Genomic DNA, 22,130 nt, shown 5'->3' with positions numbered 1-22,130 from the left:
TCTGGAAGGGAAAAAGCCCTTTAGATAGTTCGCTTTGATAAATGCACTGAGATTTCTTAGCTGCGGAACTCTTGTCACACGGAGCCTTATGAATATCTAACTTGTGGTATAAAACTTCCTGTTACGACTCTCGTTGAGGAACTGTTCCATCTAGTCTGCCATAGATTATTTAGTTGATTCCACCATTTTTCTCTATATTTGGATGGACCTGTAAATCAAGCTGTATATTTAGATATAAAGCTGGTATCTTCCTTTTAATTCTGTAACATAATCCTCGAAAAATGACATAAATCCAGTGGCACTGTTCCAGTTAATACTTGCAATGCGGTAGTTGATGACTTACAAGAACGATTGATAACAATTAATATTGATCTTTGTTTCATTCGTAACTTGTTTGCAAATCTTACTGTTCCAGCTCTATAAAACCATGCTCCTGCTGCATATGTGACATTAAGTAAGAACACTGCTTTGTAATATAAAAGTAGGGTTTTTCTACTTTTATATTTCCTCTCTTGAAATTCTAATTATCATTCCCGAGAACTTTTTAATTTTCTCCACAAGGTATATAAATCAGGATGAAAGCTTAACTTATTGTCCATCAGAATTCCTAGATATTTATTTTCTTTTACTACTGGTAGATGCATTTGATTAATTTTAATTTGTGGTGCTCTTCTGTCATCTATTTGAGTTTTAAAATAATTATTTTTATTTTACTAGGATTTATTATTAATAGACCACTGGTAGAGATCATTAAGGATGTAGTTAGCAGTTCGCTCTGTCTACCCTTGATCTACCTCAAACGGTGACCGTAGGGTCATCTGCAAAAGATATAGTTCTACAACAGTCAATCTTTTTTTCAGCCATTCATTTAATTTAGCATGATATTGCATAGTAACGGGTCCAATACCGGTACAGGTTATGCAGCACCCCTGCATAACCTGTCTTAGGCGGTCAAGGACTACCTCCCACCTGACGAAGTCAAAGGGCCCCTGAAAATCCACATATACAGTAAACCCCCGCTATTCGCGGTATCTGTATTCGCGGTTTCGCGTATTCGCGATCGCCGATTTAATATAAAATGAAACCTAAAAAATGTGAATTTTAAAGCGCCGTGAATATTTTCCGCCATAAAAAAACATGGGCGTGGCTAAAATTATCTTTCCCGGTCAAAACAGCGCTCAATGGGTGGGGGAGAGGGGTGACAAAATCGCGAGCGTGGATGTTTCTCGCTAATCCTTGTTGAGTATGTGTTATGCGCTTGTCATGGAAGGTTTCGTCGTTTGCTTTTAATTTATATGCTTATAAATTGAATAAATTTATCAATTTATAAATTGATTTGCTTACAAAAATGATAAATCTACTGTTTTGCAGTGTAAAACGGACTTTTTCGAGTGTGTTAACGGAAGAAAGTGACTTTATTGTGGACAAGTTCTTTCTAACCCGTACAAAAATATGGCTAAAAATAACAAGAGAAATGTGAAAATATTAAAGAAGGTGATGACATTAGCGAATAAAATTGAGTTATTAGATAAAATTTCTAATGGTAAAAGTGTCTCCTCAGTGGCAAAACATTATAAAATCAATGAGTCAACGGTACGATCAATCAAGAAATCGGAAGGAAAAATCCGCCGTAGTGTCCGTGAAAACGTGCTAATTGCTTCAAAAATTTGCTCTGTAACTCGTGATATTAAATTAGAAAAAATAGAAAAAGCTTTAAACATGTGGATAGAAGACCGAACTCAAAATAAAATTCCGTTAAGTTCACTCATCATTCGTGAAAAGGCAAAACTCCTTTATCAACACTTGAGCGAAACTGGTGATAGCACTGGCGGGATAAGTTTTTTTGCTAGCAAAGGCATATTACATTTAATATTAAATTGTTTCTTATTTTCATTTCGATGCCATATGCTTGCATTTCACTATGTACTGTCTATGTACATAGTCATATTATGAAGGTACATATAATACATACATAGAAAAAATTTTAGACTAGTTTTTCTTATATATTTCATACTTTGGAACGGAACCCCTTTATTACTATGGGAGCCATAACTCAGTATTCGCGTTTTCGGTATTCGCGACATTTCTCAGGAACGTAACCCCCGCGAATAGCGGGGGTTTGCTGTATTGCCAATAATTCATTCTTGCCACCAGAACTCTGAACATGAGAATCAAAATCAGCAATCGCATCCTCACAAGATCTAGTGCAGAGATTTTGACTTCATCTACTAACATTTGTGTTGTTCGTAGGACCATTAAACACTGTAATCATTTTTACAGATTAGGCAGAAGTCCTATTGGTCTGTATGAGTTTGGATGCTGGGCCAGTTTTGTTAAGCTTCCTAACCAGTTTTATCGAGGCTGCTTGCCATTCTTTGGGAAATATACCATCGCACAAACACTTCTTATATAATGCTAATGAAACCTGCGGAAAGACTGAAGGAACTTTAATGACAAAACATTTTCAATTGTATTAATTCCAGCACATTTATTAATCTTCTGAAGAACTTGTTCCAATTTATCTGAAGTAAAGGGTTCAGATTGATTTTCTGTAGGATAATTAATGTTTGCTTTCCGTATTTATAGCAAGTAAATACTGTATAAAGGGTACTAGAAAGTTTTGCAATACAGCTTTGTTTATTTAATTTTTTAAAAGTAATTTCCTCTACATTCAATACACCTCTCCATCCTCCGAAACCAATCTTTAAACCAGTTCTGCCAAGTTTCACTAGGGAGTAAAGCACACTCGTTGTCCCAAGCCCGTAGAAGGTCCTCATCACTGGAAAACCGCCTCCCTTTTAGCTTCATTTTCACATGCGGGAACAGTGCAAAGTCGCAGGGAGCAAGGTCTGGGCTGTAGGGAGGGTGCTCGAGAAGTTTCAGTCCTGTCGTGGTCAAATATTCGGTGCAGGCTTTGGCGCGGTGAGCTGCAGCATTATCGTGATGGAGGTACCAGGTGTCCATTCTTGACTTTGGCCGCAGGTTCTTCATAGATCCAATGACTTTAGGCAGGCATTGTTCAGTATACCACTTAGCTGTGACTGTCTTCTGCGTGTCCAAAACGACACGTTCCACAATTCCACTCGATTTGAAAAATACAGCTATCATTTTCTTCTTTACAGATCGGGATTTTCTGACAATTACGGGCGTGTCGTCATCATCAAAGACACAAACTTTGTTTTGAGCCTTGGTCGGCAGATCGTAATAGTACAGCCAAGTCTCGTCACCTGTCACGATGTTGTTCACATACCGAGATTGTCCCTTATCAAACTTTTTTAACATCTCCCGGCACCAAGTCACACGTCGTGTCATCTGCTCTTCAGTCAGTTGATGCGGCACCCAGAGAGAACAAAGTTTCTTCACGTGCAAATGATCTTGCAGAATCGAACGAATTGCTGGTGCATTTAGGCCCAAAGTATCCTCTATCTGTTGGTAGGTCACTCGCCTGTTTTCGTCAAGCATTTTCCTCACAGCAGTAACGTTTTCCTCCGTAACTGACGTTCGTGGCCTTCCCGGCCTCTCAGAATCCTCCAGAGTGAAATTTCCCCTTTGGAATTCTCTATACCACCTGAATATTGTTGTACGATGTGGACAATCATCATCTAGTGCAAGAGTCATTTCTTCTAAGCACTGGTCTATGGTGAAACCACACACGAAATTATACCGCAAAACTGTCCTTATCTCATTTCGTGATCACGATGCCATCGCAAGCACTTTACACTCTCACTACTAATGAATAACTGAGCCCATCGACTTGGCGCGGCGGCTACTATGCACGTATGAACATGTCTCAACATGCAGCAACAAGCAGCTTCCTGTGATTCATTGTTGCGTCATATTGCAAAACCTTCCTAGTACCCTTTGTACATCCCACATAAGTAAATACATATTTATGTTTTTAATAAATTCTGGTCACTAGTCATATAAAGGTAAAAAGCAGTACATGTATTAAAAATATACAGTGTGGATAGTGTTAGGGGGAAGGCGCCTCCGGTGGTTCCTACATCTGCGCCCTATGAACTCTGTGGAGATAAATATTATCACTGTGAAAGCCAGAAAGTGTTGCACTTTGTATATAACATTGTGTTGGATTCTGTTGTGTGTTCTGGCTTTAGCCGATGGGATCCTTGGTGGAACCCCATGTTTCCCGAAAAAAAAAAAACTATTTAGGGACACCTAGAAAGCCACTTCATCTGTCCACGTGTACTGCATCTGTAAATTGCGTGTGTTAACCGGTCGATTTGCCTGCGTTGCTGGATGAAAAATTTCAGTTTCCGGGAACTTGCTGTCTACGCCTGAGAATAAAAGTGATCGGTGAATGCTTGTTTACAGATGTTATGAGCAGTTCTAAGTCCACTCATCTAGGAGAAGGTTCCAGACCTGACACTGAACCTTGTGGATAACCACGACTGCAGGCCTAATTATCCTAGGGGGAGCCCTGGTTACCCGAGGTGTTAACAAGCTACGGCCATGATTTGATTTTACAGTCACTAATGGTTTTAAGGTAGTGCCTTTTTATTTCCTGGTAGTTCCGCCTAACGGTCTTTACACAGGGTAAGCTAAAGTGATGTTCCCTCAGACAAAGGGATCATGTTAAGGCTGCGACTTGAATCCCTCTAAAATCCAATTTAACATCGTTGTCAAATAGCTTACTGATGGTGAGCACGGTTAAGGATAAAAATTTCATAACGTTTCGACACCGAATAAGTCGAAATGGTATTTTTTTTTATTTTATTTTTTTCTGGTAATGACTGCGATAAGCTGAACTCGCAATCATCAGCACCAGTTCTCCAAGTCTGGCCAAACAAACTTCCTCTCGACGAAATTTACGTATATTAGATTGCCTTGGCTAAATCACATGTTTGACGTGATACACATTATCCCCTGTCTGTGCTATGTTTTCTGCCAGGCTGAAAGGCATTTTCGAAGAATAGGGGATCGGCGTACTGTTTGCAGTATGGGGCACTGCTGATTTTGCTGACTGCTCGGCTAATTCATTTATCTCCATCCACAAGTGACCAAGGACCACGGAAAGTTTATCAGTTTGGAGAGTCATAAAGTGAATACAGCACCTTCTGGATATGACAACACAACGGACTGGATGTTATTCAAACTTATATCTTCTATAGTAAATTTAATACGTCGGTATAGAGGAAGCATCTGTGGTATTTCTGCGCTACATTTTGTCTTGGAACACATGTTCCAAAAGCAAACATAATAGCGTGGAGCCCCGCAGCATACGTCGCATATCATAAAGAGTTGCAGACACAGTCGGAGAAATTAGCATTAGCATTAGCATTAGCAGAGGCATATGATGCAAGAAAGCAAGCTTATTCAGCATCAGCCAAAAAAAAAAAAAAAAAAACCCACTCCCATTTCACCCCTCCGTTCGTTCGAAATACCTGTCCAGTTGAGCTTTAAATTTGTTTAGGCTATCAACTTCAACAACCAGTGATGGAAGTCGGTTCCACCAACCAACCACCCGCTGGCCAAAGGCAAATTTCCGCACATCTATCCGACATCCGTCCTTCCTCAATTTGAATTTATGCCCTCTGAGGTGATTATTCTGAGAAAGATGAAGAATCCCATTGGCATTGAGCATGCTCAAACCATTCAAAGCCTTATACACCTCTATCAGATCACCTCGCCGGTGCCTAGTCTCCAGACTCTGTAATTTGCAAAACTTAAGCCTTTCTTCGTAAGAGCAACCCTTTGTTCCATTTACTAATCTTGTTGCCCTTCTCTGTACCCGTTCCAGCAGCTCTACATCCTTCTTGAAATGAGGCCTCCAGACCTGTATACAGTACTCAAGATGTGGCCTTACCATTGCCTTATACAAGGGAATAATCACCTCCTTATCCCTGCTAGAAAAATTCCTGTATATCATTGATAAGACACCATGAGCTACTCTTGCAGCTCGTCTGCACTGCTCAGAGAACTTCATATCTGCCTGCACAATTACCCCCAGGTCCTTTTCATTCTCCACCACTGTCAGTGTAGTACCGCAGAGTTGATACGTTGCTCTGGGGTTACTGTTTCCCATATGCAGCACTTTACATTTGTCGATGTTAAACCTCATTTGCCACCTCTCAGCCCATCTGTTCAACCTGTCCAGATCCTGTTGCAGCAGCATAGCGTCAGTATTGTCCTTAACGACCCTGCCAACCTTTGTATCATCTGCAAACTTGGACATTAAACTTGATATCCCATCATCAATATCATTCATAAACACCGAAAACAACAACGGACCCAACACTGAACCTTGAGGAACTCCACTAATAACATTAGTCCACGTTGAGCAGTGTCCATTGATTACCACTCTCTGTCTTCTGCCACTCAACCATCCCCTTATCCATAGCAGCAATTTGCCTCCAATGCCACACTGCTCCAATTTGTGCAGCAGTCTTCCATGTGCAACAGTATCAAAAGCCTTTCTAAGATCCAAATATATAATATCAAAGTTATTCCCTGCATCCAGTTCTTTTGTGACTACATCATAGTATCCAATCAAATTGGTCAGGCAAGACCTGCCCTTAACAAAACCATGCTGCGTCTGAGCTATAACTGAATTCTTCTCTAGATGATCCTGCAGTGCTTCTTTAACCAGTGCCTCCATTAATTTACCTGGAACAGAAGTTAAACTAACAGGTCTATAATTACTTGTGTCAGCCTTTGAACCTCCTTTGTGAATTGGGGTCACATTTGCACATCTCCAGTCCATAGGTACCTCCCCTGAGTCCAAGGAAGCTCTCATAATTATGGCTAAGGGTTTGCTTACTTCTTTTGCTGCCTCCTTTAATATAACTGGATAGATCCCATCCACACCAGGTGCCTTTTTTATGTTTATCCTCAACAATCTCTCCTCCACTTTCCTCTCAGTTATTACAAAATCATCCAGCTCACTGCCAATGTTTTCTTTACCTACATCATTCTCCTTCCTGAATAACTCCTCATGCGTGAATGTAGATGCAAAATACTCGTTTAGATTGTTAGCCACCTGAGCAGGATCCTCAACTGTTGAACCATCAATATCCAGTGGACCAATCTGATTCATCCCTTTCCTTTTCGAGTTCAAGTATGTAAAGAACTCTTTTCTGTTTTTCTTTGCATCCTTTGCCAAGGATTTTTCGTAGTCTGCCTTTGCCTGCCTAATCTCCTTTGTGACTTGGTTACAGACCAACTTATATCTATCATAGGCTTCCATGCCACCCATTAATTTGTATGTATCCCATGCATTTTTCTTCTCTGCCACATGTCTCATTAGTTCATCTGACAACCATTTAGGCCTAAACCTTGAACAATATTTCTTAGTTGGTATGTAAAGCCTGGTAGCCTCCAAGATTAGTTCCTTGAATGCTTCCCATTTTGAGTTTACTGTTGGTAACATCATCAGTTGGTCCCACTGTATAGAATTTAAATACTGTCTCAGACCATCATAGTCGCCTTTACGAAAACAAAAACCCTTCCCTTTACCTCTGATGGTAGTTACCTCCTTGAGTAAATCCCACTTCAACACACTGTGATCACTGCCACCTAGTGGTTCATTTATCTGCAGGTTCTTAATGCATGAAGAATCACTACTGATAATCAGATCAAGAGTATTGCTCCCTCTTGTTGCCTCACGAACATGCTGATGTAGAAAACAATCATCCAATAAATCCACAAAAGCCTTGCTAGTGTGCGAGTGACCAACCCACAAATTCCAGTCAATATCTGGGAAATTAAAATCCCCCATTATAAGACTCTCTGATTTACTGGCCCACTCTATTTCCCTGTACAACATCTTATTATACTCATCAGAGTCATTAGGCCTATAGCACACTCCTACTCTCAATTTTGATTTCCCTATGCTTATGTCACACCAAACTGACTCGACACTGCACTGTCCATCGATGTCGACTGGCTTCACTTCCTTGGACTTTATGTGTTTCTTAACTAATAGCATAACCCCTCCTCCCCTCCTGTCCTGTCTATCCTTTCTATACACATTGTATTCCCCAAATTCCAGTTCCGCATTACTTATATCTGTGTGACACCACGTCTCTGATATCCCAACAATATCTGCCTTTGATGTTTTGAGCAATACCTCAAATTCATCAAATTTATTTACCAAACTCCTAGCATTGGTGTACACGCAGGTATACATGCACCTGTTTCTATTCTTAGCTACCCTAACACAACCCATGTGTTTACTTGTACCGCAATGACTACCAGCAGTCTCTGAAATATCCTGCATCCTGTTTTTCAGACTTCTGCTCATTTCAATAGAAGCAGTGCAAGAATCACTTCCACCTCTGCCACTGGCTACTGTTAATCTATTAGTCCTTGTATCCCCCCCAACTAGCAGTTTTCCGACCCACCTAACACTGCCTCGACAGCATCAGCAAAAATTCTTGCACCCTTTCTATTTAAGTGTATCCCATCCCTGTAGAAGCAATCTCTCCTGTTAACAAGTACAGTCCTGGCTGAAAAAAATTCTACCCCTTGAGCCTTGCACAATCCCTCCAGGGCTGAATTGATCGACAAGGCTCTCATCATATACTCCCTCCTATCGTGTCTGGGCAGAATTGCAGACACTTTCAAGTTCAACCCTAATTCACGGCTTTTTTTCAACAGTGACCTGTACTTGCTAAGTAATTCCGCCGGTCTCCTACTCTTAATATCATTAGTGCCAACGTGTACAACTATATCACCTTTTGTGCCCTTAAAAGATGATATCCGCTCTACAACGTCATCAACCTTTGCCCCTGGCAGACATGCCCTGGTCCTATTCCACCTATCCTTCTTACAAAGGATGTTCCCCGTTTCCCTGACAATAGAGTCACCAACAACTACTAGTTCCTGTGGGACCAGCGCATTCTGCCTAGGGGGCTGCTTCTGTGTTGCCTGATGACCAAGTGCAAGCTCTGGCGTTGATGTGGGCAGCTGAGAGCTTGATGGGCCCCTCAATTTATTTCCTTCGAGGGCATCCACCCTGTCCTTCAAGCTCTCATAAAGGCCCATAACAACGCTGAGTTGTCGCCTGATTTCCTTGCACTCCTTACATCGTGCACACACAAAGACATCCCCCTTGGCAGTATCATGTCCCGTACCCGACTACTCCGCAAACATCAAGCAAACAGTGCATTTTAATAGACTGTGATTCAGAGGGCAACTGCCCCCCTCAGTTCTCCCCTGAACCACAGCACTCCCATTAGCTTGAGCCTTTTGCTTTGCTGCTCTGGTCAGAGTCATGATTCCGATTTAATTCAATAAAATTCAAAACAAAAATTAAATCCTTAAGTTATATCCCAAAACAGTTATGTTATATATATATTTTTTTCGGTATCTAGTGTTTTCTACGAGTTCCCTTTATACAACTTCCGTATCACGTGTACCACTATAGTTATGTATTAATTATTTGTTAGATTAAGTCGTTACATATATATATATATATATATATATAGAGTTAAAAGTACAATTTAATTGACAATAAAGTTTATCAAGATTAATAGATTTACTGATTAATTGACAATATTATATTATGCACTATACGACACTAAGCTTATGCTATCGTGTAAAAATGGCGGGAAGTCACGAACGGTATTTCTACGGACTCGTAAGTATTGATTAGCTTCCAAATCTCGCTATCTCAATTTAGAATAAACTAAGGATCCTGACTAGGTCTATAATCTACTTATAGAAGATAATTTGATATAACAGTTGGTTAATAAATCGACTAAATTTGGTTAAAAAAAAATTTGGTTTGTGACACGTGGATTTGATACCGTTACCGATACTAAGTAATATCTACAAAATCTCTGTCTAAGTTAAACTTTAAACTAAGTATCGTAACTAGGAATATAAAGCTACTCTAGAAAATAAGTTAATATGACAATTTAAACTAATAAAGCAGAAAATAAATCAGGAAAAACTTCTCTGTTTGAAGAGCTTTAAGGAGCAATGTCCGCACAGGCTAACCTCGCACCCAGACTCCTGATGAAACAGAAACCGAACGTTCGAAGATAGAGCGACTGCCAAAATGCAACAGACATTGATGACAGGTTCAAGGGGTCGCTATGTATTTACCCAGCTCGTAGCAATTACAGCTGTTCACGTGGGGTGAAAGCTTACGATAAAAAACAACTGCCCGCTCAGCCCAAGTACTAGTGTTCCTTTGGCTCGATATGCAAGCTGGGAACTGGAAGTCGGAAAAGTACCATCGGCTAAAGAGACCGAATCGGGGCAGACATCAACGTTTTACTCTGAGAGAGAGAGAGAGAGAGAGAGAGAGAGAGAGAGAGAGAGAGAGAGAGAGAGAGAGATTAACGCCTCTTATGCAATTTTAATATTAACAAGACCAAATGATAAAAGAAGCGGACTTTTTCTGCATCAGCCACAAAAAAAAACAAAACAAAAAAATCAATAACAGTAATTAAGAATATTAATCCTATTCACATTCCACAAGAAACCGTCTAGTTCTACACTGAACTTAGCCAGACTCACTGCCTTTGCCACTAGGGAGGTAAGTTATTCAACAGTTTTACAACCCAATGCCATAAATGAACTTAATGAAATCGCCTCTTCTCTTATTCCCTAAGAATTTGCATTTGTGTCTCACCTACGAAAGAGAAGAGACCTTCCTCATTCATTCTACTCAATCCCTTCAGCGCTTTATACATTCTAATCTGATCCTTTCCTTAGTTTTTTAGTTGCAGTTTACTTGTATCGATCTATTTTTGTTTTGTCTTTCTCACGAAAGAAGGGACGGGTCACGCCCATCTCATCGATTGCCTGTAATTCTAATATGCCATTCATCAATGTCCGTTCCAGTGGAGAGTGTTCGTGTAGCTCTTTGACAATTTCCTCTTCTGATACACAGGGGAGTTTCTACGGTATGCGGCGCCCGGGTGCCAATTGAAATTTGGCGTCCCCTTTAAAATTTTCTTCGTATGTGTATGCAAGTTTCAGGTGCCCCTTGAACGTTGGCGCACGGGTACAGTGCACCCCTCGCAATCTCATGACGGCCCACCCCTGTTGATACAGTTAATAAATCTCTCATTCTGTCAGTATACCCTTAGCAGAGTTTATGGTGTCAAGGGGAGTAACCTCTACTGGGGTCCTCCAAAGGTTGTGAGCTTTAACAACTTCACAGAACGTTGAGATTGCGTAGTCTTATCACAAGATCGCTCGACTGGAGTCGCCTTACTGATTTTGGTGAACCAGACTCGATGCATTTGTGCACCAGGAAGGGTGATAATTTGCTTAGAGGCTGGTCTGATAGAGAGTGCAAGATGAGGAAAGCTGATATCTCCTCTTGACGAGTTGTTTCAAACCTTGTTGAAAACAACTCAAGTTGAAGTCATTATCCGTATGATTTGTCTCTATTCTTCGAATGCTCTAAAGGTGAAAACATTTTATCTATCTTTCAGCCATGGGAGAGTGGATTTATTCTCACAGGTTACCGGCCCCGCCACGAGGAGACAGGAGCAGTGCCACTAGAGTGATCAAGCGGTGTAAAAGTTTTTAAAAAATATGTAGAAAGGTGGGTTTCCTTTCTTGAACTTACAGTTCGTAAGAGTAAGTTTGTTACTGATTAACCGGAACGCAAAAACGTTTTAAACTGAAGAACTGTGGCTTGGAGTAAAAGTTCTATGAATCGGTGGGAAAATCGCTTGATCACTATAACGCTTGGCAGCCGGGGCCTTTGTCTTCGCGCATGCTTGTAAGACCAAATATATCAGCAATGTAGTCAGGGAATGCTCCTTCAATTTTAGGAGAGCACCCTGGGACAAAATAAGAAATTAAATCTTAAATGTCAACTGGCAACCATTATTTAGGAGTCAAGACCCAGATATAATTCTGGATATGCTGTACAACTTAGACCTAATTATCAAAAACTATACACCCAAGAGCCATGCAAAGGGAAACACTAATAAATTTCCTATGTGGTTCACAAAAGAAATCATTCAATTACTCAAGAAAAAACAACAAATGTTCAACAATTTCAAAAACACCCAGAGACATGACATTTACATTCAGTTCTCCAATCTAAGAAGGCAAATTAAAAAAACAGTATCAATTTGGCCTACCAAAATCACTTAGCTAACCTACAGAATGCAATGCTAAACAGGCATGATATGGGTCCATTCTGGAAGCATTGGAAAATGGGTTATAAAAAACACAAAAACATGAACAAAATGGAGAACATTCAATCAGATCAATTTGCAAATTTCTACAGTGAACTATATACTGAAAAAGCTAATCACAGCAGTAAGCTTGATAACACCTCTCCCTCCTCATATTTCAGTAATACCCTGACACAATTTGAAGTCAATGCAGAGATTTTATTGAATACCCTCAACAAATTTAAATTAAGTTATGACACAAACACCGGCAGTTTCCCCATGGCACTCTGGAAACACTGCTTTGTTGTCTTGCAACAACAACTTATACATCTGATCAAAGCCATTTTCAATAAGGGATCACTCCCCGGAATATTAAAGGAAACCACTATCACCTCTCTTTTTAAAAAGGGGGCTAAAGACACACCTTCCTCATTTCGACCCATACACAAATCTAATCCCCTAAGCAAGATTATTGAGAAACTCCTTTACTCTCAACTCTGCTCCTTCATGAAAATTAAATTCAGCCACATTCATCATGGCTTCGTAATGGGCAAATCAACAGTGACTAACCTACTCTCCATAGAATATGACATAAAACTTAGCCTTGACAATAACAATCAGATAGACATTATATACCTGGACCTACAGAAAGCCTTTGATTCAGTACCACACAAGTTGCTTTGCCTCAAATTAAAGCAAATAGGTTTATCAAGTAATGCCTTATCACTTATGTCTAACTTCCTTGAAAATAGGAAAAGCAGAGTATATTTTGAAGGAAAATTCTCCTCCACTTTCCATATACAAAGGGGAGTCCCACAGGGTTCTCCTCTGGGGCCACTACTCTTTGCTGTATATATTAATGACATACAAGATGGTATGCAACATGTTGACATCAAAGTGCTCTCATATGCAGATGACTTGAAAATTTACAAAACCATCAAAACAACACAAGATTGTGAATCACTGGAAAATGGACTAGACACCATCACCCGATGGATCACATTCAATGGTCTAACACTAAACTTAAACAAATGCTGCACCATGTCTGTCGCAGACTATCACAAAAAACACAAGATTAATTATCCCTATAAAGCGAATAATCATGAGCTAGTGAGAATACATGAGGTTTCAGATTTGGGAGTATGGTTTTCTGAGAAGGGAAACTTCAACAAACATGTAAATAAAACTACAGCTAAGGCCTCCAAATCCCTTGGACTGGTTAAAAGAATCTGCTTCGAGTTCACCAACGTACAGCTCATAAAAACAGCTTGCATGATGATCATCAACCCAATTCTAGAATATGCCTCACAAATCTGGAATCCTCACACCAAAATTCTTATAAAACAACTGGAACGTATTCAGAAATCCATAGTCAGATTCCTGGTGTACAAATGTAGGTTGGAATTGAACACAAAATCTTACGATGAATGGTGCACTCACTTCGGGATTGTACCACTATACCAAAGAAGAGCTGTGGCAGACTGCAAATTCTTAATGCATCTTGTGGCTGGAAAGTTGGATGCCCCCGAGCTGCTCTACCTCATCAACTTCAGCTGTCCTATAAGAGTCTTGAGAAGACAAAATGCTGGCACAAGAGCCATTCAGAACTGATCAACTCAGATTCCATTACTTCAACAGAACTACAAAATTGCTGAATGAATCCAACATTGATATCCTAAATGAAAACATTAATATCAAAAAAGAGCTACAAAGGTTTTTCAATCAAACTAATAGAGAATGAAAATAAATGACTAATTTAATAATAACAACAATAATAATACTATAAAGATAGGTTTACTTAGCTTTAAGTTTAAAAAGTGATTGAGAAAAAAAAAAAAAAATAGGGATAACCATAAGATTATAATAACACAAATCAATCAGTGCAACTACTTTTTGTTAACTATCAAGAAAAGAAAACAACAAATGCTTAGTAAAACAAATTTCTCTGTTGCCACAGCTTTGCTCAAATGCAAATCGCTTGTAACATATGATATGCATTGTATATGTTGTAAATTACCTTGTACTTTGAAATTGTATATTGATAACTGACATTGTGTATAGATTGTAAATAGAATGATTACGGTATTGCTACTGAAAAATTCCTCCTGTGTAAGGCTTCGGCTGTTTTGGAGTAATAAAAAAAAAAAAAAAAAAAAAAAAAACAGACGAATCGGATAATAGCATAGTATTTAGGGTTAGGCGCCACCTGTGGTTTCCCACATCTGCGCCGTATGTACTCTGTGACGGAATGCAGAACTACTGCATAAACCAGAAAAAAGTGTACTGTCTGGTTTAAGCAGAATTGTTATGTCCTCTTGTTATATCTCTGGCTACTTGGCCGCAGGGCTCCTAGTGGAACCCTACGTTGCCCGCCGCCGCCACCACTGGAAGCTGAGCCAGGCTGCCTTCATACTCTGGCTGATCTCTGCCAGGATCGCCTGAGCTTTCTGGACGGAGACTAAACAAAAAAAAAAAAAAAATGGGGGGGAAGAGTGGGGAGGATAGTAGAAGTGGTGGAGTCAAAGTAGGCAAAAGGAGGAGGATGAGGAAAGAAGGCATCCTCCAGCGGCAAGAAGAGGTGGGAAGGGAGAAGTGGGGATCACCCCCGGTCTGGGAGCCCACCGAAGGCCAGGGAAAGGAATACAGCTTGCAGAACAAGGGAGGCTTGCAAAGTTCGGAAGGTACAACGGGAAGTGTCTTTTTTGATTGCTATCAGTTCAGTGCCGTCATTCCAACGAGGAAGATGTCCAGTTAGGTGTTCATTCAGTTCTGATAGTGGCCGGTGATGAGGGAAGAGTAGGTACGAGGAGAGATCACAGCGGTTTCAGGAACGTCTGGTGTGGATGTCTATGTTGTGGGATCAGACGTGGAGAGATTCCAACGCCTTTTGAAGACTGCTGAGGCATGCCTGCTGAAAGCTAAAAACGTTTCTTTTGATTTTAACAGGTTGCTTTTCGGGCTGAGTGTGAGTAAATTTATATCCAGTAACAGTTGATTACGTAGGTCTAGGTAGATGTTACACGAGTGCATTACGTGGTGCCAGTCTTCCAGTTATCCACAAACACAATGGGCATCGTTTACAAGCCCAAATCTGAAGTCGCTTTTTGAATGAGCCATGTCCTGTCAGAAGAAAGGTAGCGTGTAAATTAAGGAAGAACCAGCCAAGTCTTTGTTTGTTGAGGTAGAAGACACTAGGTAGAAATAGCTTGGTAGTACTGCCTTTGGTGGAATCATCCCAACGAATTTGCCAGAGGGAAATAAGTTCCTGCCAAGTACGCCGGAGTTCTTGTTTCGGATCTGCATCGACAATAGTTTTTATCTCCAGGAATTCAGTTTCTTTATTCTTTCTGATGGCATGTGAAAGTGCTGTGAAGGCCGCTTGGAGGTCAAGGGGAATACAACCTGTTAATACTTGTAGTGCTGCTGTTGAGGTCGTCTACAAGCCCGAGTCATTTTTAATAACATCAACCGTTCTATCTGCAGAATAACGTTCCTAATGCTGGTGATAGACAAACGATGGAACCATAAGGCAGCGCTGTATGTTACGAAGGGAACAAAAACAGCTGAATAAAGAAGGTGGAATGCATGTCCTTTAAGACCAAAGTTTTTGCGGGTGAAGCGAGCAATCATATTGATATAATTTTTGGCCTTCTCTTTCATGGACTTTAGATGTGGCATGAAAGTTCTGCGATCATCTTGGCTGACACCTAAATATTTCAATGAATGTTAATTCTTGAGTGCATGTCCTTTATAACGAATGGTTGGTGGTCTGTTGATATCAAGACGGCCTTTAAGAAGCAGGGTTCTGCTTTTATCTGTAGAGATTTCCAGCTTATTCTCTTCAGCCCAAACCGACAGTGCATTCAAGACTGTTGGCTCTGGTCTCAATAGCTGCACGAGTAGGGCCCTCAACAACGATAACCAGGTCATCTGCATATGAGAGCTGTATGGTATGGGGGAAGTCCTGTAGGAGCCATTCATCCAGAATCATATTCCAAACAGCTGGCCCCAGAACAGAGCCCTGCGGGCAGCCTCTGGTGAGTTGGCGGGTGATACTATGAAATTTTGTTTTCATGCTAACTTTTCCGTTGTAGAAGTAATCTGTAAGACATTTGAAGATGTTGAAGGAGCAGCCTCTGGCTTGCCGCAAGATCCCTGGCCACCAGACGGTGTCCAAAGCTCCCTTAAAATCTATAAAAATCGCCAGTACGTAATGGGCATCAGAATTATCTGCTAACTGAGTCGTTTTCAGTAGTGCATCAATAGTTGAGCACCCCTGCTTGCCAAACTAGAGTGTAGAGGCGAGTCCTTTGGTTTCATAGACAGACCGAAGACGGATGGGAAGTAACCTCTCCAATACTTTTCCTAATATTGGCAATAGAACATTTGGACGGTATGCTTTGGCTGCACCAGTGGGACGATTTGGATCCTTCGGTAAGAACCTGAGGTTGGCGTGTTTCCAACGTGTAGGAAAGGAACCTTCATTAAGACACGTGTTGAATAGTTGTACTAAAACATCGGGTGCAACAGACAGACCAAAGGTGCTTGATGGACTCCCACTCGATGAGGTCCAGTCCGGGAACTTTTCCATTTTTGATTTTATTTATGGCTAATGCAACCTCCTCTTCTGTGTCTGAGGGCAAGTAGCCCTGATTCTCAGTGATGACGTTTCTGTGTACTTCAGTGTCATGATCAGGATTGTCTTGGTAGATTATTACTTCTAGAATCTTGTTCATTGTCTCTTCCCAGGAAAGCGTCTCTGAGGAGGAGCCGTCTCCACCAGGGCACGCCAGGAACTTTGTTTGGCATGATAAATTTGGTTCGTGTATTCTCTCCGGATTGCATTGTATCTTTCCTTGTACTCTGCTACTGTTCGCGTTCTTCTTTTTCTTTGTAACTCTTTCCTTGCACGCTGGAGTGAGGAGCGGAGATTTGTTAATTCTTCTGACTACCAAGGAACTGATTTTGGATGTCGGGTACATTTTTTTTCATCGAGGCACGTGATGCTTTATGCAGTAAGTCTTGCGGGAAATTAGTTTTCTGGTATTCATGGTTCGAAAGCGCTCAGCTGAATGGTGGCGAAGAGCATCTCGAAAAATGTTCTCAAAGATATCCCATTTGGCAGTTCTAGTGGAGAATCTGATGGTATCGTGAACATACATCAAACGCGTAGAGGTGCTGTTTTCAATGCTATATGTTATTAGTCGATGATCACTGGTAGTGGCAGTGTCGTGTACTTGCCAGTGCCTTAGTCTGTTGAAAAGAGAGGGGGTTAATAGTGTGATATCCAGATTAGACCCCCCCCCCATTTCCCTAGCTGTACGTAGTTGGCTGTCCAGGTAGGTTGCCTCTCGTGGACTTGTAATAGTCAACCAACCTACCTGGCTATCCAGGTAGGTTGGCTATTACAAGTCCACGATAGGCGATGAATTCCTCTAGTAGGTCTCCTCTGGCATCAGTGGTGGCATTATGCCATTGGATTGATCGAGCATTGAGTCACCAGCTATGATAACATCTGTATTTCCAAGGAGGTCAAGGGCTTGTTCAAGACGAGCAATATGTGGCTGTATCTCGGTGCCAAATTGGAAATACGCCGCGAGAAATGTGATGCAGCCAAAGTTTCCCTCAACAGTTGCCCCAGCCAGATGTGGGAAGCATAGGGAATCAATTCTAGTGATGACTAGATCCGGATTGCGGACAACGATGGCTACGAGACAGTGCTGTTGTGTAGTTTGGATTTTTCTTTACATTAGGGGATAACCAGAGACCCTGACACTACTTCTCATGCCTCCCCGTGGCTGGGCCGGTAACCTGGATGGTAAAGATAAACCCCCAGGCCCAAAAGGAACCATCATGGATCCTAATAATTTTCCACCCTTAGAGCCTTCAAGATCAGGATCTCCTCATGATAACCACGCTTGTCACCCTAAAAGTCTTCGAAGAGAAGCACAGTCTCCTGACATACCCAACTTTCTGGTTATACAATCTTTGTCCACCCAGGCTTATCACCACGGAGCAATATGGCCTTAGTTGCTAATGCTCCTAAAAACCAAATAACAAACAACAACAAGCTTATCACCATTTATGATCCAAAAATATTTGGAATCTATTGCTGGGTTGCCAAAATAGGTAGGGAATATGGTTAAATTTTAGCTACTCACTCAAATCCAGGTTCTTGCATGAAGTTGTCTCAATCGGATCCCAGAGAAACTGTCCCTTTTCTTCATATCGGACTCTGAATGGGAGACTGGAAGCACTCAAAGCTAACCAGCAGCATCGCTTCAGTTCACATTTTTATTTCAATTTTTATGTTTAATTTGGGATAGTTTAAATAAAGAATTTCGTATTTTTAATAAAAATTACTGATTTATTGCTCGTGCATTTACTTAATTGTATAATGTTGCTTGCAGGTAAACGTTACAGGAGAATGCAGAAATGTATACTGCGTCTTTCTGATATGGTAGGTGCTTAGTATTTTTTTTATAAATATTGTGGAAAACTGTTTTTAATTTTATTCATAATATTAATTTGATTCAAAAGATGTCTGTGGTGTTTTAAATATTATTACGTATTACTATAGTATGGCTAAAGGATGCATGAAAACGGGCTTTTTGCTTTTGTGTGTGTGTGGCGCCTCCGTAGCCAGGTGGGAAGAAGCAGCAGTGCGTAGCACACGCTTCTTGATTAGACCGGGGTTTAAGCCCGTGACCACCAAATACGGAGGATGCGGAAAGGTCAGGGAATGACCACCGCATATCCCGGAGCAATATGGCCTTAGTTGCTAATGCTCCTAAAAACCAAATAACAACAACAATTTTGCTCTTGTGGGTAGCATCGTTGGTATAATCGCCGTCCCGCTAACACCAGGTGGTAAAGATCAGAGTTCAAATCCCATCAATCACGCGAAGAATTTTTAAGGGCTTTATCGCAACGTGGCTGAGTTCATCGGTCTTAAAATTTTTGGTATCGTGGTTTTTTCGCCTGGAAACTCGGAAAATCGACTACAGAACAAAATCTACAGACTTATGTTTGTAAATCAGCAATTTAGTCACTTTATCATTTCCTCATTCAGAACTTGGTAATCTCATTATACTAGTCTACGCCGGTAGCACAGTGGCATCGTAACTGTCCTTCTCACATCATGTGGAAAAGGCCGGGTTCCAATCCCGTCGAAAACGCGAGGACCTTTTATGGCCTTTTTTCACTCCTTGGCTGGGTTATTTGGTCTCAGGAGTAATAGCACAGATTTTCTCCCTGGACTGGGTTTTTCGTCCAGCAAAACAGGCAAGCCAATTAGACAACGCATACAATTCACGAACATAATATACACTTGGGCAGATGAATGTGTATTCTGGGTGATCTTAGTGTGACATTTTTTTTTTTTTTTTTTTAATGTCATTACACATCTCCCAACTCAAATTTGTCTTTATTGGTGACTTTAATGGCCGCCATACATTGCGAGTATCCACTGCAATGAATACAAGAAGCAATTTGATTGAATTATAATGATCTCAGTTTACTAAACTGTTGATCTCCCACCTGTATTCACCTATCTACTTCCCCAATTGACTTGTGAATTTTTTCACAATCCGTTTTTACAATTATGACATGGTCGTATTGAACGACCTCCTGCACAGTGATAACTTCCGAATTATTTGTTCATTATAGACATAATGAGCAAATAACTCCATATCCTGATCAACAATCCACCTAGAACTTTGACAAGTCGAACTAGGATGGCTATTGTGCCCAAATCCTTTTAAACAGAATTTACTCAGCAACAACCTTATGATAGTGTAACTACTTACATAACTAATCAGGTTCTGGCTGCAGTTAATGCTTCCATCCAAAACATATCTCATTCATCGAAATCAATGGTGGAATACGATTGCGTTGATATCGGCCCGAGTGCCACGCGAGTGATAATAGGGATATTTCCAAAGCGATTTGAAAATATCCCTATTATCTTTTTTCTAAGCGACAGATTATAGAAATTTTTTAGCCTCTAGTTTACAAAGTTATTCATTTTTTGGCTCCTTCTAAATAAAGAAGTTAGCTTCGTACCAAGAAAGGAAAGACGCCTTTCTTTTGTATATAAATAACTAACTTCTCTAACACACTAACCACTGATCTCTTATAGCTTGTCACTGGTGGCTCCTCTCGTACCTCCATGTGGCGGGGCAGGTAACTTGAGTATAAGCTCATGGCGAAAAGGAGCTAACTTGGATCCCTTAATGTCACCCCCTATACAGTCTACGTGCTCACATGAACTTGAGTCATATCAAGCAAAAAGAATGAAAAAAGGTTATTATTCTTTAATTGACCTGCCTGCTTTTTTAATTATCACTTCGAAGTAAAAAGTTGTCACTAAAGTATACTTTAAAACTGAAATCCCTGCCAGACCATCCTCCGTTTTTGAGACACGATGGGAAAGCTTGTACAACGCAGTCAGACTGCCAACCGTCCTTTTGGTATTCGTCTCTAAGAGCTGCTTAAAGAACTTAAAATCAAGGTTGACCAAACACCAAAGCAGCCCATTCCACCTTGGCACGCTCGCAATGGTATGCACCACATTCCGGTATGCGACTTTTCTCTCAAAAGCTGGGGAAAGTCAAACTCCAACTTCTGTCTACCTGCAGCTCTATTCAGCACACTAAGCTGAACATTGACTTCGCGCCAGTATACATAGACGGCTTGAAGTCGGTACCATATGTAGAATCTGCTGCTGGCTTTCCAGACACTTCTATATCAGAGCAGATTCTCCCTGAATGCAGCATATTTACTTCAGAGCTGCACGGTATTGAGATGGCCTTGGATCACATTAGGAAATGCCAGTACCAATGGTTCGTTTCATATTCTGATTCTTTGAGTGTCTTACAGGCTTTACACTATCGGGAAGATACAGTCCTCACCCAGTTCTGTCTGAAATTCAGCAGAAGATCCACTTCTGCTGGATTCCCAGCCACATTGGGTTTAGTGGAAATGAATTGGCCAACATGGCAACCAAAGTCAGCAACTTCCACTAGTAATCTTTGCCTGTCAGTCCCCTGTACGGACTAAAGGCAAATAATACACCAAAAGATACTCTCAATGACAGGATTCATGGAATAGACAGACTACAAATAAATTAAATAAATCATATAAAGCCTGTAATTGAACCGTGGCATAGGAATTGTCTGCACAGGAATTGTTAAGAGAAAGTTGTTCTTGCCCGGACCAGCATAGGACACAGTCATCTGACACTCGTATTTCCTGAGGGCTGATGACCCTCCTATGTGTGAGTCCTGTGACTCAGTTTTATTCCTGAGACATTTTAATCGAGGGCCCAGATTTTAAAGACATGCGTTTTACTCATCTGACTGAGCCCTATACACTCAGATTTTAACTGACAACGTGTCACCTGTTTTTTTTTTTTATGCGAACCCCAAACACGAGAGGTATTAGAACCTATAGTACTTAGTACCGTGTGCTTGGGTTGGAGGTTGAGAAGACGAAATAAGATATTTGTTGACATTGGACTTAACTTCTGTAGACTAATTTTCAGGAAATACGTATGAAGGAAGGTTTTTTTCAGAAAACGGCAGTAAAATGAATAAACGAGGAAGATGAAAAGTTGGTTCTGTGAGTTTGAAGTTGGACAGTAAATGGATGTTGGCTGGTGGCGGCACGTGTTCGGACTGTTTTGAAAGAGAGAGCGGGAATTATAGAAGCCAATTCAGAAGAACAGTGCCCATGGAAGTATCTGTAGAAGAGGCATGCAGCAGAAACAGTACGTCTACGAGACAGCGAGTGGAGAGACTCTCTGTTAGAGATGAATCATTAATTAACCTAACTGCCCTCTTCTCATTGGAATCAAGAAGCTTGAGAGAGGTTTTGGGGGCACTACCCCAGCTGTGGGAAAAATATTCCATGGCAGGGCGGATTTGCGATTTATACAGAGTGAGCAGCTGTCGGAAGAAAAGTAACGCTGAGAGCGAAAGAGAAAACCAAGTTTTTTAGATGCAGAGGAAGCAATATTTGTAA

General features: G+C 40.8%; 1 protein-coding gene across 1 annotated transcript in view; it reads left to right on the top strand.

Annotated features, from left to right (window-relative positions):
* Positions 1-22,130, top strand: part of LOC150078537 (uncharacterized) — a 147,888-nt gene that overhangs the window by 114,055 nt on the left and 11,703 nt on the right. Inside the window, exon 5 of the mRNA XM_090384601.1 lies at positions 18,518-18,567. Coding sequence (XP_090240727.1) covers positions 18,518-18,567 — 50 coding nt within the window. The remainder of the gene's footprint in view (positions 1-18,517; positions 18,568-22,130) is intronic.

This window comes from Mastigoproctus giganteus, chromosome 11 (genome assembly GCF_048544385.1).
Source record: "Mastigoproctus giganteus isolate SK-2022 chromosome 11, ASM4854438v1, whole genome shotgun sequence".
Lineage (NCBI taxonomy): Eukaryota > Metazoa > Arthropoda > Arachnida > Uropygi > Thelyphonidae > Mastigoproctus > Mastigoproctus giganteus.
The sequence above is the reverse complement of the archived record's forward strand: the minus strand, read 5'-3'. Positions and strand labels throughout refer to the sequence as shown.